General features: G+C 37.7%; 1 protein-coding gene across 5 annotated transcripts in view; it reads right to left on the reverse strand.

Moving 5' to 3' along the window:
• Positions 1-385: 385 nt before the first annotated feature.
• The window catches only part of CNOT4 (CCR4-NOT transcription complex subunit 4), a 137,271-nt gene continuing 121,651 nt past the window's right edge, over positions 386-16,005 (reverse strand). For 3 of the 5 annotated variants that reach the window (XM_077850044.1, XM_077850041.1, XM_077850042.1), the window contains 2 exons: positions 2,472-2,684; positions 386-1,792 (listed from right to left, as the gene is read on the reverse strand). In XM_077850044.1, the coding sequence (XP_077706170.1) occupies positions 1,491-1,792; positions 2,472-2,684 (515 nt within the window). In that variant the 3' untranslated portion in view covers positions 386-1,490. The remainder of the gene's footprint in view (positions 1,793-2,471; positions 2,685-16,005) is intronic. The other 2 variants (XM_077850045.1, XM_077850046.1) reach the window with 1 other exon arrangement.

Genomic DNA, 16,005 nt, shown 5'->3' on the forward strand with positions numbered 1-16,005 from the left:
CCAGCATGGCACTCACACAAGGCACTGCTACTTGCATGGCACACCGGCTATTCCCACCAGGCCTCCCAAGCCAACCAACATCTCAGCACACCAATAGCTCATCTGCTCCTTTCTGGCCCGTGAGGCTTTTCAGCTGGGAAGGGAGGAGGTATCTTCTATCAAAAGTTGCAGGAAGAGAACTCTTGAGGACAAGATGGGTTGATCTTCAAAGATGGCAAAGACTGACTGACAATAAGACGAGTTCTTTTCCTCATTTCTTCTTCTGTACCATTTTTCCTGGTGTTGAACATGTAAAATCGATGGAAATATCTGATGACAGCTGTCCAAAATGTTTCAAACTCACATACCACAAAATGGAAAAACAAAAACAAGAACAACCCAAGGGTCATCATCAAGTTTTCTGTTTTATTTAAGATTTTAGTTTTAATTCTGAAGAAAGAGGTACATTTCCTTGTTTTTAGTTTTAGCGTCAGGTTATAACCAGGTTTCTGTTTTCTTTTCTCCTGTCTTTTCAATACTGCACAAACGTCCAGAAACTACAGGGTTAAGTAAAAGCTGCAGGCAAGGAGGTCAGAGATTTGCTCCTGATGGTGATCAGATGGCCCCAGAGCAGTGCTATCTCAGAGTGCACAGTCAGGTGAATTTAAGGTAAAAGAAAAAAAGATTCTGACAGAGGAGAAAGACTGAAGAAATCATTTCTATTTCAGCTCTTATGTTATGCATAGGTATTAAATCTGTGAATACTTTTTTTCTTTAAAACGTCTGGATTTACTTTGAATCTAAAGCCAAAAATTTTTTTTCTCCTTTAAAAAAAAAAAAATCACTTCTCCCCTCCTTATAAACTCTTTAGCAATAGGCCAGTTACTACTACATATCAATTTGTCTTTCTGTCAACTTCCAATAACTTCTCTTGCTTAACGACACAATCGAGTCCTCTCCATCAACTTGCCAAAAGATTTAGAAATTAAATTAAATGAAAAGCATTTTTCCCTGCAATAGTGATAAGTTGAATACAAGATGGATGCCAGGACCACTGCTTTCCCCCCGTGCACTTAGCAATCGCATTTCAATTAACCTGGTTTTCAAATTTCTGCAGTTGATAATGCACTTACTTGACCTTTCCTAAAGATTAATCGTCATTTTCTGCTAAGCAGATTATGTCATTATTATGCGCAACAGACAGACGGTAATTTTCTAAATATTGAGACTGCCCTTTGATTTTTTTTTTCCCCTCCTTAAAAAAAGGCATTTTTAGGAAACATTCAACAGTGTCACTCAAATGCTGGATCAACAGAAACTTTTACAATAAAAACAAAAAAAGATGGTAATGACCCTGTGATCGCATTGCATCTGGGGGTGGGGAGAAAAAAAATTGATCAGGAACTGGATTCTTCAGAACATAAGAGATGAGAAGGGAGCTGTGGATGGGCCAAGAGGGAGAAAACAGGGTGGGACAAATCCTGCATTTTCTAATGGTTTCTCCTCTTTCCCTAATGGCGGTCCAGTGTGGAACTCTGTAGTAAATCTGTGGGGGTTTTGCTGGGGGGTCTGAAGGCTGTCTGAAAGCCTGGGGGTGGGGAGTGAAAGCTGGAAGGATTTGAAGGAGGAGGGTAGGGATTCCAACTGGCTCTGTGCAGAGGGATCTGTGTGCTGAAGGGGGCGCTGTGGTGGGTCTGTGATGGAGCAGCACTGGGGCCGTCCATCTCTGTGAGGGCCTGAAGGGATTTTAGCCAGTGTGGAGGATTGTCATCTTGAAGAGAGTCTAAACTGTTTCCTGAAGTTGCTGGAATACCTGTGGAGAGAAAAGAAAACAAAAGGGAAAATGGTGAGTTTGTGCAGAAAGAACCAGAAATCCAACAAACAGAATTTTTAAGGTGATTCATTTATCCAAAAAGAGAAAAATTAGAGTCTTAGATTCCTTCCAAACAAGACCTTTTGAATGTTATGTTCTTTTTGATCCTCCCCCCTTCCACGGATGATTCATTGTGCCAGAAACCCATGCCTCCTCTTCAACTATATAGACACCGTCCCCCACTGTCACAGAGGCAGAGCGGCAAAACCGAGTCCCCAGAGTTGGACACCGTCATTCCCCAGCTGCGCTTCTCCTTCTCTGACAGGGATACGTAAACAAGAGAGCCTTATAATAGAGAGCTTTATTTTAAAAAGTGGAGTATGTTCCTTTAAAAGGTAAGTCAGATCCTTTTGTACTTTGAGACCTGAAAAATACACACATGCTGCCAGACATGAGCACCTACTCACACCCAAGAACCAACCTAGGCGCCAAGTGCCTTGTTCTACAACTAGGCCGACAGTTAGCAGAGACTGCACGACCCCAGAGAGCGAAGCCGGCCACCCCACGCTTGCGGCTTTGTGAAGAGAAGCTTATGCTGAAGAGACCTCTGTTTTTATTTAATTGGTGCTAAAAACCAAACGGATGGCAGTCAGTGGAGCTGAAGGAGGGAGAAAGTTACCTGTGATGATGGCTGGGTCTGTCCAGCTGCCAGGGCTGTCCCAACTCAGGCTGTCGGTGGTGGCAGGGTTGGACGTTGGTGCACTGTGGTTGGCGTTGGAGGGGGAGGAAGAATTGGGCAGTCCACCAAAGTTGATGTTAATGTTGGGTAGAAGTGCCCTTAGCCCGTCCTGCCATTCCTTCATATTTAAACTCTCTACAGAACTGCTGTTGTCTGGGAGATTTACCAACAAAAAAATGAAAGATAAAAAAAAAAATAAAAAGCTGACGTTAGAAACATATGTTGTTCTTTAGTGGTTAAGTGGGAGAAGAATTATTCTTTCTTTACTGAGCATTTAGGATGGGTTGTCCTAGCGAGATAAACATGGTTAGGATTTTGCTCATAGCTCAGAGCCCCTGAAATCAGCAAGGAAAGACTTGCTCAAGGATCAGGAGAGGGAGCGTCTTGTCCTTCCTTAGAGACACTTCACCATCTTGCGCTGGTAAATCAATAATCCACTTTAAAGACTCCACGCTCAAGAGCACAAGTGAGTTCCAGCTACATTAGGAAGTTTCAGTTAGCGAGGCATTTAGCCAGTTGAGCTGATTTACGCTATCAAGCCTGCAAAGCTCAATACAGGAACTCATTTCTGAGCCCGTTAAATTCAAGAAAAGTCATTTTAGGAAGAATAAACATAAGCCAATAGGAAAGGAAAAATAATCAAGTTCTTCCTGATGATAAAACTGGTAATGCATTTCAGAGGAGAAGGCAGGAATGAATAGACTTTCGAATTTGAAAGGAGCATTTTTTTCCATTAGTCATGAAAGCCGAGGAGGCAGGGGCTAAGCTACCTTTCAGATGGGATTATTTCCAGCACAGTCGGCCTATTCTCTTCCAGCAGTGCTACCGATCCTTTAAAACTCAAGTCCTGGAGTCCTACAGTTAGTTCTCTGGTTCCTTTTATGAATAGTGTATCTTACATGGTAAGGCACTATCAATGTAAAAAAGGCTTTTTATAAATTGTGGCTAAACTAACTTGACCTACTAACATCCAGAATCCACATATTGTAAATAAGTGATTGGAGGCGAAATCGTGAAGCATAGCTACTAGGGTAACTTTTATTGGAAATAGGAATGTAGGTCAAACTATTAACTGGGGTTTTTGAGAAGACCATAGAGAACTGATTAGCAATCACCACATGATGATGATGATGATGATGATGATGATGATGAAGAAGGTGGTGGTATTTTATCAGGCAGTCTATGCTATTTGGTGAATTCAGAATTTTCTTTTTATCATTTCGCTCTGCACCAGTTACTGTTCTATGCCAAATGGTATCACATTTCAGCAAGTGCAGCACTTACCCAACTGACCTTATTTATAAAAAGACAAAAAACCCACAAAAAAACAAAAAAACCTACAAAAAAACCCGCTGCAACCCAATCCAAAAAAGTCATCCCTGAATTACTAAGATGAAGAAGAGGCCATCTACACCATACAGACAAGTCAAGATAAGGGAGAATGAATTCTTCGAACCTACTTTCCTTGCATGATCAATGCAGTTTCCTAAGGCTCCTCCTTTTGTCTGCATCCTACTTACATCTGCACTGAGCTGTACAGTTCTTGAGGCTCACTCGTAGTCAATTATTATCTCATCTGACCTCACGTTGTGGGGTAGGCAGAGGAGGGGAGAATCATCTTCATTTGACAGGTAAGGGAAATACACTCCTGAATAACTTGCTCAAGAATAACTTGCTCAAGCTCAGAACTGGTATAGTAAGGACTTCAACCCAGACCCTGTTTTTTTTTTTTTTTGTTTTTTTTTTAAACACCTAGCTCTCTCTCTTGATCTACACCGTACAGACTATTAACTGATTTTTTTTTTTTAATGTGTCAGATAAGACCCATGACTAAAAAGAGGCAAAAAAGAAACACAGCAACATTATGGTATGTCCACTGCCCATGATTAGCAGGACAGAGAAATGGTTGGGCTGAAGAAACAAACTGGGCTCTGAAGCCAAGTCAGGGGTTGGAGAGGGGGATTTCTAAATCAACAACGCAATCATCATTTTCACTCTGGCTCTAAGTGCACGAGGCACTAACAAGATCACACCAACAAAGTTCTGAAATACCCTCTACTCCAGGAAGTTTTGGTGGCTGTGCCACATTCTAACCTTTAAAGTAGTCCAACTGTCAGACAGAAAGAATAACTTAAAATGGTTTTCAATTAGCCAGAAACTGAACTCTAAACAAGGAAAGCTTCCCAGGAAGGAAATAAATCCCTGACATAAAAAGATGATGTATAACTACATGGGAAAATTCTGAAGAAGATTAATACTCTTGAACTAGGTAGCCAAAATAAGAAGCCTATGCAGATGATTTGAGTCCCTCTTTTCCACTGAATTGAGAAAAAGAAAATACCCCATAACTCAGTAATACCAATGTTCTCCTCACTTTTGCTTTACATTTAGTGAGAACTGGAACTAAGGAATCCCTAATTTTGCATTAACATAATATTTGCATTTATATAAAGTTTATTTGAAAGTTAATATTGCAACAAAATCAAAAGACATTTGTGCATGGGTAGGGGATATATAGGAACTCTGCAGTCTCCACTCAGTTTCTTTAAAATAGTACCAGAACTTTGACCACTGAACTCAACTTGATGCAACTTCATTTCCCTTTCTTGATACAGGACTTCACAGTGGGGTGCAACTCAGAATGTACGAGTCAGTAGGTCTAATGGAAAAAATACTGGGCTGAAAATTGCAGATGGACTGTGTAAGTCAGCTCTACACTGGTAAGTAATACAGCCAAAGGCATATAAGTAAGTCTCTTAATATCCCAGGCTCTTATTTCATAAGCAGGAGTAACATCTGCCTTACTCTCTTGTAGGAACAAAATGAGAGAAGAGAAAGCAATCTGAAGCCCATTTATTACTTGATAAATGCCTAACAATAGTTGTTTATCAGTACTCAATACTGAACAGACAGTAAACTTTCCAAAAAGCTGAGGCAGGGGACTCCTCACTTGCCAGAAACTGGCTCTGTACAAACACTCTCCTGGGGCATGAAGGGATAACATCCAGCATCTTCACAAAGGGACTAGCGAGTCGACATAAATAATAATAAGCCTTCTCACCACCAAAATATTGTAAAGACAAATAGGATATGGGAAAGCATCTTACACTTTCTACAAGCAGAGCACAATGAAAATCAAGTTTCTGAACATATTTTATATTAGAAATGATACTGTTTGATTTTTAATGTATTAATTGTAGTATAACATACTCAGAACTGTATATTTTTAAAGGATTGCTAATAACATTTAAATGTTTTATAAGGTTAAAAAACTAATTTTAATTTATGATTTTCAAGTATGTACAACAAAACACTATTTTTGGGTCTAAATAATTTGAGGGCAGGAAAGCAGGTCAAGTTGTTTGTCGTGGGTTTATTTTTCAGTATAGAACTCAAAGACATAAAATTTAAAACACCTTCAAGGTGCCAGATATCACATTTTCATATGCCATTGTGTAAGAAGTCTCAGTATACTATCAGTTTTCCTGGGTCAGAATACCACAAAGAAGACATTCTGTTTAAAATTCGGCCAGCTTGCTGATTACCTAACACCCAGTCCGTAACACACTGGTCACCACACACTAAGCAAGTTGACAACTTATAAAACGTATGTGTTAAGACCGCCAAGATAAAAATCAAGGCAGCTATTTGCTGAAGGTGGACAGTATGCAAGGAGAACAAAAAACTTCAATTTTGCCTCTTGTTGCAAGGAGTTTAAAGTTGAGACATTGAGACAATGTACAGACAAGAAAAGTTCAACAACTACAATCTGGAAGAGCAACAGAATAAATGTCACCTGGTTGTATGTGATTAATAAAATGCTATAAAGTTTAGTAAAGAGAGAGGTCATGGAGGCACACGTGCAGAAATGTCTACGGGGTAAACAGGAGCAATTATTCATTCATGAAGTAGTTTTACTTACTGCATAGACACCCTGAGCTTCAAATATCCATAACAGGTTGAAACGATTTTTGGTATTTTTACATAACACTAGACTAGTCCAACTACAAAGCAGGATGTATAGAGAAAGACATTTTTATTCGTAATGGCTCCATAGTTGACCTTGACGCAATGTGGGTTTGAACTGCACGGGTCTATTTACATGTGGATTTTTTTTCAGTACAGCTTTATTAAATATATTTTAACATTTATGGTAAGTATGTTTTAACAATTCTATTAGATATAACATTTAAAATATATTTTAATATTTATATTAAATATATTTTCCCTTTTCGGTGCCTCTAACTCCTGCATTGTTCAAGGGTCAACTGTATTATAAGATAAAATTAAGCTGTATCCTGACATCAGATCTTTCACAGAAAATCAAAGCAGGAAAAGATGAAGGGCTTAGGCAAGAACACATAGCACTACAGCGGCTGAGTGGGTTTCTCTCCTTTCTGTTCCTCAGATTAACTGCAATGTGTTAATCATTATGAAATGCAAAACCCTGCTACAGAAAGCAAAACTGGGAAAACCTGATCTTTATAAGTTGTCATTGGTTTCCAGTTTGCATAAAATCTTCACCTGAAAAGACTGATTTTTAAATTCGTTTCAGGCTGCAAAACCATCTCAGGAGCCCCTGGGGAGGAAGCTGAGGGGATAGGGCCCTAGGACAACACATCTTCCTCCCACCCTGCTTTCATCTGCGTCATATACTAGGGTGCCATGTAAAGACTGCATTCAGACAACAATACCTGCTGCTAAGCATGAAGACAGAAGATCTGTAGTAACAACACGGTGAGATAAAACACACATAATGGGAACCTGAAAACAAAAGGCCATCCCAAATATTCGTTTTCTCTAATTACCAGGTCAGGATTTTCTGTTTCCTCTTGGAAATGGGGCCTCTTACCTTCTTTTTGGCACTACGTCTGCAAGGTGTTTTCTCTATCAACACATGGGCCTTATGAATTCAGCAGGCTAAATACAGCTACATTCACAAATCCATCAATTTCTCCACTTTCATGTTTGCTAGGGACAACTGGCCCACATACTCACCTGAGGCTACTCCATTCTTAACTGTAGTCCCTATGGCCAGAGATCTCTCGAATTTCCAGTTAAATTTCTCTTAGTGGTCAAACCCGCCCCAACTGGGCAGCAGTCACCGAGAAGCCCAAGTATGCCAGAGAAGTTTATTCTGCTCTTCAGTTTTTAAGCCTCATCTCATGGTTACTCCTCAAAGCCCAATTGGCAACCTGATCTTATTTCTCAAAAAGCTTCAATCAAAGCTTTGATCTTCCTTTCCTTTACTGCTGTTCCTTACAGTTCAAAGGCTCCCTCCAGTGGCTAGGTTACTTAGTGAAACAAATCTTTCTTGGAACTGTACATTTGAAATTTAGTTCCCATTATGGTTACTCCTTGCCAGTTAAATTCTCAAACACTCGTGTATTTTTAGAAGGACACACCGTCATCTTATCTCAGGCTCTGCTGCCCCTCTCTGCAGCACCTTCCCACCCTACATCATCCTGTTACATATGATTTCCTATCAGTTTTGGATGGCGTGCATCTCCATCAGTTGAGGATTTTAAGAAATCCTCAACTTTCTCCAACTTCAACAACATATCTCGAAGCAACTCAAACACAAATGAACTATGCTTATCTTTACGTGTTAAACCAAACTTTAAAGAGCATACAAAATTTCTCCTACCAGAACTTGACAGACAGATTTATCTTAACAGCATGCTATACTTTTTAGGTGAGCCACAGAAATAATTTCAATTTATAAGCTAAAATTTGCAGGGAAAATGACTATTTTGTGAACAAATTCTTTCAGGTTTGTGATAAAATGTTATTCTACTTTTAAAAAATGACATTCAAATTTCTAGGATTATGCTTATTATTATGCTTATTAACTGCCCCATTTACTGGGGCACAAAATCTTGGATTTAATAGACTTGAAGGAGGCCCTAAACCGCTGAGCCACCCAGGCTGCCCCTAATAGACTTGAAAGTAGAGATGAAACTAAATGAAAAATCCTAAGAACACAAGTGAAAAGAAATTCTGAGAACAGAAGAACTTGAAAAAGTATTAATTAAAAAAACAACCAAATTTATTGTTATTAATAGAAGGAAACAGAAATGACACGAACAGGAAAAGAGAGGCCATGAGAGTCAGCTAAATATGGTCTGGGTTTCCTGGACTCTGCCTTTACTTTGTGCTTTTCTCCCTATCTAGAATGCTTTCCTGATCTCTTCTACTTAGTTTTTATTCAATCTTCCAAAAGTTTAAGTCTTTTCTCTGCCACTTAGATCATTTTAGAACTGCACCTGTGGCTTGAACCACACTCACTGGATAGCAAACTGCTGTGACCCCACTATGGCTGCTGTTCACCCCTCCTCACACCTCTCAACTCCACTGCAGGGGCCAAGGGCATATTTTCTATATCCTTCAGCATGGTGCTGTCTTAGAAACTTGATGGGCCTTAAGATAACTGCTGAATCAAAGATCCAACTTGAGAAGAGCTGAAAAATCACTTTCCCCTAAGAAGCCTGTTTAATTCATATCTGTATAATGCTATGAACCACATCATTCTTTCCAAAGAGATGCAAATCTTTCTGAAAGCAGGAATCAGCTAGGTTTGGGGGCCAAAAGGCTTTTCTGCATGTAAACTGAGGGAAAGGAGCCACTATAATGACGTTTTCAATCATCTTTGAAGTGTATGTGCACTTTTTAAAAATCCACTGCACCAAAATTAAATAAGGAATGCTTGGGTGGTACTAAATGCTCTTCCAGTATGAACAAAGTCCTGTGGGCATAAAGAAGAAAATGAACTAGTCTGCCATCCTGCATACAGAGTAAATGGTGACTTGAGAAGCTGATATTGAAAAGGACACAGGCATTCCATGCAGAACAGAGAAGAGCAGAAGCAGCCAATCTAAAATATAGCAGAAGTATTTCAAAATATAAGTGGATAGGGTTTTGCACAATGTATGCCTTCTTCTTCTAGAATGTTCCTATAAGTCTGTCCTAGGGGATAATCAGATTATCTACTGAGAACCAGGAAAACATCCAGATGTTGTCTTAGAAGGATTAAAAAAAGAAAGGAAAAATACTTACGGAAAGATGTCTATATATATAAAGCTATATAGAGAATGAGGAAAAAGTACACTTAAAAGTTAATGCAAAAGATAAAATCATCTCAGAAGCATTACAGACTGGGTTAGGTGGAACCTGAACCAGAATGTAAGAGAAAAAGAGCTAAAGGATAGGAGGAGCAAAAATCAAATATAAGAAATCTATAAAATCTGAAATTGGAAGTGCAAAGGAAGAATTCCAGTGAACACAAAACTAAGCACTATGAACAAAACACTGAGGCAATCTAAGGACAATCGAGGGAACTCATCATCCAGGGGAGCACAGAAATGGGGGGTTCTAACCGGAGGTCTGAATTTGCTAGAAGATAAACCTGATCAAACTGACATTCTGACAATCTCTCTTTCCCAAGGTTGAAAAAAGAAGGGAAACATATACTCTGGACTTCTGACCTACAGAGAACTGGTTGGCTGTTGTGAACATACTAGAAACTCTAAGAATTTGTGGCATAAATTTAGGATTTACAGAGGCAAGAAACGAGAATAACTTGGGCTCTTGGATGACAGGCATCCTGGCTATTTCTGCAATTACCACAGTGCATTGCAAATCCTTATATGTTAGCTTTTTTTCTACTGACTATGAGCTCCTCCAGGAAAGAGGCCTTGATTTAATCTGCTTTATATACAGTGAACACTTACCAAACCTGGACTTCAACAAATATTTAATGTTTCCTAAATGACCAGCCCTGAACATTTGCTTCCAGGTTTGGGAGAAAACACCTTTTCCAAAAAAAAGGCTAAGGAAAAAAAAAAAAAAAAAAAGATGCCTCAGAGTGGTCCCATAGTTATAGGGGTCAGTGATTCATAAGCCACAGAAGATGCTAAAATATGACTTTCTGATTATGCAATAATAAATTATTGTAATAAAGAGATTAGGGAGAAATCTAAAGAAATCAGTTGTAACAAAGAGAATCACATAGAACTAGAGCTGAAAAGAACGCTTAGAAAAGATGGATGGAGTAAAAAACCTACCTGTATATAATAAGAGTAATCCTTGAGGACTAAAATCAGAATATATAATGATCTGAAGCTTGTGGAAAATGTTGAAGGTAAAAAAAAGCTAAGTTTGAAATAGGAGAAAATTAAGAAAATCCACTGTTTACCCTGTTTAATGCTAAGCCCTAAAAGAAGGCAAGGCTATGCAGTTCCATCTTCATTTTGTTTCTTTCCATATTCTTCATAAAAAGAGCACAATCCTCAAACCAGAAAGGACAGATTAAGCAATGTGGAGAAGAGAACTTTAAGTCAGTAAAGATGCAAAGACCGTAAAAGAACATCCACTCAATTTAAATGATTTTAAAATCTAGGTGAAAATTGAATTCTATTCCAGGAAATTGATACTCACAGATGTGATCACAAAACCACTGCTAAGATGAGTGCCAGAAAAGGAGAAAATGTCAAACTCTAGAAGCTACATGCTTATAATTAGTTCTTGGGAAAATATGAAAACAGATTTAGAAATGAGTGGCAGGTTTAGCAAGCACCACTGCTCTATTGTTTGCATTTGGGGACATTTTTTAATGGATAATAATATGCAGCATTTTGGCTAGAACCTTAGCTCCCTTCCAACTGAAGTACACAGGAAGGTAAACTTTAATTTTGAAGTGGGACAGGTAGTCATGGAGGCAGCTTCTATTGACAATTGTTTCCCATTGGAAATGTCCTCCTTCTTTATCCCATGGTCCCTTTCTTCTGCTGCCTGCCCAAACTCAAAGACTTTGAAACCAGCTACTTTCCCATCACACTGACACATCAACTCCATAAAACAAATGGAACAGACTGATGAGAGCCAAAATGCATTTCCATAATATCAAAATTATTTATTATTTGGATGGGCTTTCTAGAATATCCTCCTAACCATAATGTATCTTGAAAACAGCAGTTTCTGATAAGTCTTCTGATGGTAAGCTTGTGGGATAAGATGTAAAGTGTAGCACTGGATAACAGCAATATTTAGATGAATTTTTATAGAACTTAAGCTACTGTGTGTGAGCCTAAAAGTTTCTGTGATACTATTCTATTTACAATTGCACCAAAACCAATAAGGTATCTAGGAATAAACCTAATCAAAGAGTGAAAGATCTATACTCTGAGAACTATGAAATATCAGTGAAAGAAACTGAAGACAAGTTAAAGGAATGGAAAGACAATCCATGCTCACAGACTCCAGGAAAGAGGCCTTGATAGGCCTCCAGTCATTGACTGGAAGAACAAATATTGTTAAAATGTCTATAGTACCCAAAACAATCCTATCAAAATACCAACAACATTTTTCACAGAGCTAGACCAAACAATCCTAAAATTTGCATGGAACCACAAAAGAAGTGGCCAAAGCAATCTCTTTTTCAAGATTGGAGAGGCACCACAATTCCAACATCAGGCTATATGACAAAGCTGTAGTAATCAAAACAGTATGATGTTGGCACAAAAATGGGCACATAGACCAAAGGAACAGAACAGAAAATCCAGAAATGAACTCATAATTATACGGCCAAATAATCTTTGACAAAGCTAGAAAGAATATCCAATGGAAAGAAGACAATCTCTTCAACAATGGTGTTGGGAAAACTGGACAGCAACATGCAAAAGAATGAAATGGACCATCTTTTTACAACAAACACAAAAATAAATTCAAAATGGATTAAAGACCCGTGAGACCTGAACCCACAAAAATTCTAAAAAAAAGCACAGGCAGTAACTTCTTTCACATCAGCCAAGCAACTTCCTTCTAGATATGTCTCCCAAGGGAAGGGAAACAAAGACACAAACTATTAGGACTACATCAAAATAAAAATCATTTGCACATCAAAGCAAATAATCAACAAAACAAAAAGGCAACTTACAGAATGGGAGAAGATTTTTGCAAATTACATATCTGATAAAGGGCTAGTATCCAAAATACAGAAGGAATTTATAAAACTCAACCAAAAAAATAATTCAATTGAAAAATGGGCAGAGGACACGAATAGACATTTTTCTAAAGAAGGCATATAGAAGGCCAACAGACACATGAAAAGATGCTCAACATCACTCATCGTCAGGAAAATGCAAATCAAAACCACAATGAAGTATCACCTCACACCTGTCAGAATGGCTACAATAAAAAACACAAGAAATAACAGGTGTTGGCAAGGAGAGAAAAAAGGAACCCTCTTGCACTGTTGGTGGGAACACAAACTGGTACACCACTGTGGCAAACAGTGTTGAGGTTCTTCAAAAACAAATACAGAACTATTTTATGATCCAACAATTGCACTGCTGGGTATTTACCCAAAGGATACAAAAATACTAATTCAAAGGGATACATGCACCCCAATGTTTTTGGCAGCATTATCTACAATAGCCATGGCCATGATATGGAATTAGCCCAAGTGCCCATCAATTAATGAATGAATAAAGAAGATATATACATACATATATACATACAATAGAATGTTACCCAGTCATAAAAAAGAATGAAAGCTTGCCATTTGCAACTACATGGATGGAGATAGTATTATGCTAAGTGAAATAAGTCAAAGACAAATACATACGATTTCACTTTCACTCATAGGTGGAATTTAAGTAACAAAACAAATGAGCAAAAAGGAAAAAGGGGGAGACAAACCAAGAAACAGATTTGTAGCTACAGAGAACAAACTGATGGTTACCAAAAAGGAGGTGGTGTGGGGATGGGTGAAACAGGTGATGGGGATTAAGGAGTGCACCTGTAATGAGCACAGGGTCATGTATGAAGTACTGAATTACTATACTGTACACCTGAAACTAATATTACGCTGCATGTTAACTGGAATTCAAATAAAATTAAAAAATAAGTTTCTGTGATATTGCTTCCCTTGACTCCATACTTTTTAGCAAGCTCAGCAAAACCTACAAAGTTAATTTAAATATGCAAATGGAACCAATTCTAAAGATGACAGAATCAGTAATTAAAATTACAATTATTCAACTAAAAATCTCTAAATTCTTCACACAAATGCTATTAATGTTACTAATAACATTTATCTATCTCTTTATAATCACATAGTTCTTTTATAAGACAATCTTGGAAGATGGTGATACACAAATGGTATACTCTAACCACATCAAATCCAAACACAAAATTTAATAGATATATACATTCAGATTTTTAAAAATGTATTAGGAAAGTACAGGATGAGAGACCTAACCAGCCAGCTATACATATGACAAAAGGGCCTAGCAGTTTTACTCAATAGGCTTATATCTGACAAGTGGGTAACAAAGTTCCTAAAATGATAACATTAAGACCCTATAAATAGAGATCCCTGGGTGGCGCAGTGGTTTAGCGCCTGCCTTTGGCCCAGGGCGCGATCCTGGAGACCCAGGATCAAATCCCACGTCGGGCTCCCGGTGCATGGAGCCTGCTTCTCCCTCTGCCTGTGTCTCTGCCTCTCTCTCTGTGTGACTATCATAAATAAATTAAAAAAAAAAAAAAAAAAAAGGACCCTGTAAATAGATGTGCAATGTCTAAATTAGCAATTGCAGGACAATGGGCAAACTGCAAGTGATAACCACTTTGAGCCTCAGTTTCTTCATTTGCAAAATAGAGATGATCCTACCCCATAGGATATTTTTATAAAAGGACTCTGTGAACTGCAAAGGGATATACAAATATATGTATGAATAGTTTTAATGAAAAAATAGATTATCTGATCACATCTGGATTATTAAAGCATGAGCTTTATATTTTAAGAAAAACATTCACTGTCCAACTAAAATATTGTATAAAGGAGAACTAGACTACAGACAGAACTAGAATCCATGGTAAATGTAAAATGGTTGGAAGACCTAAGGATGCTTTATTACCTCTAGAAATTACTAGACAAATGATAACTGCCTATGGAAATATATTTTGGTTTTATCAACAGAAAGAATTCTTTAACAATTATAAGTTGCCCTTAAAAGACTGAATTGTGTGTAGGTGCCTGTTTGAGGGGTAAGATGTCAATACAAACACATATGTATATTCATTTACGTATTTATGTATTTATGTATTTACATATTTATTTACTTATGAGTATCACAAAAGAGAAATTTGAGTTAAGAAAAGTGTAATTAGGGGACATTTAAAAAATTGTGAGAATGTGTTTTGGGGGGACGGTATTGAAGAAACGTGAATGTCAAGAGCTGACCTCTCCAGAATTCAGAGATAAAGAAGACAGAAGGAAAAGGTCTGATCATGGAGTGGAGAGGGGAATCAATGCAGAAAGCCACAGTACAACCAAGAGGTAAGTTAGAACTCATGTGCAGATGAATCTGAGTAAAAGCTTCCACAGATGTAACACAAAGCACACCTAGGACTCCAGAAGTAATCAGACACCAATATCACTCTCTCAACCAGGAGCTTTCATTCAATACACATTTTCTCAATCTCTATCTTCTTTCCTAAATGTGATGCCACTCTGCCTGTTGTTTTTTCTTTAGTGGTTCACTAGAGGCTGGCCATTGTGAACAGTTAGTGACAGTTTTTGATTGTTCAGCACCAATAAAACGCTTTTATAGGGTGTATTAGTTCCTCTTCAGGCTTGTATTCATAACCAAAGTATTTTGCTACCTATGCAGCAAATCCCCATATGGTTATGTATCTACCAGAATTCCAAAGATTTCTGATGTTCATAGTTTTCTAAATTAAAAGATTTCCAAATTTTCTAAAAAGTTATTAAGAAACATCAAACCCAGTTTTTATTACTCCATTTAATCACACAGCTCTTATTTTACCAGTGAAGTTCAGTCTCATCTTTTCTGAAAGATGGCTCCTATCTTACGGATTTAAAGCAAAGAAAAATTCCCCCCAAAAGACTAAAATTATTTACGTTCTGAAACATGATACTGACAAATTCTTCATAACCCAGGTATGAGCTCTATTTTTAGAGTATCATTTCAGTTATTAAAACAGTAATTTGCTTTATTTCTTAACATCAGAAAAAATTTCAGGAAATGAAATAGCTTTCTCATTACCTTATACTAAATCAAACAGATATGGGCATAGTTGTGGCGATGTTCGTGGCGGCAAACATTTCCAACCCAACAGAGCAAGCAAGCACACATCTTTAAGAGTTCTTTCTCATTGGACTACTTACAAACCAAGAGATTTTTGTTAAAGTTTGGGATTCTTTAACAAGTTTTGATTTTCAAAACAAGCATGTATATTGTGTAATTTAGCTATTTTAGCTATATGAAATGTGTGATTTATAAAAATAAGACTATTTTACTGTTTCTTCTTCTTTATTATTCACGCTAGGGAAAATTAAAAACTTTTGTGCTTCCAATTCTCAAATGTCTCAATTTAAAAAGCAGCAGTCCTAATAAGAGTACATTCTTTCCAGACCTACAAAAGAGAATACTCCTGTGGAGATGAGCAT

Source organism: Canis aureus, chromosome 15 (assembly GCF_053574225.1).
Source record: "Canis aureus isolate CA01 chromosome 15, VMU_Caureus_v.1.0, whole genome shotgun sequence".
Taxonomy (NCBI): Eukaryota; Metazoa; Chordata; class Mammalia; order Carnivora; family Canidae; genus Canis; species Canis aureus.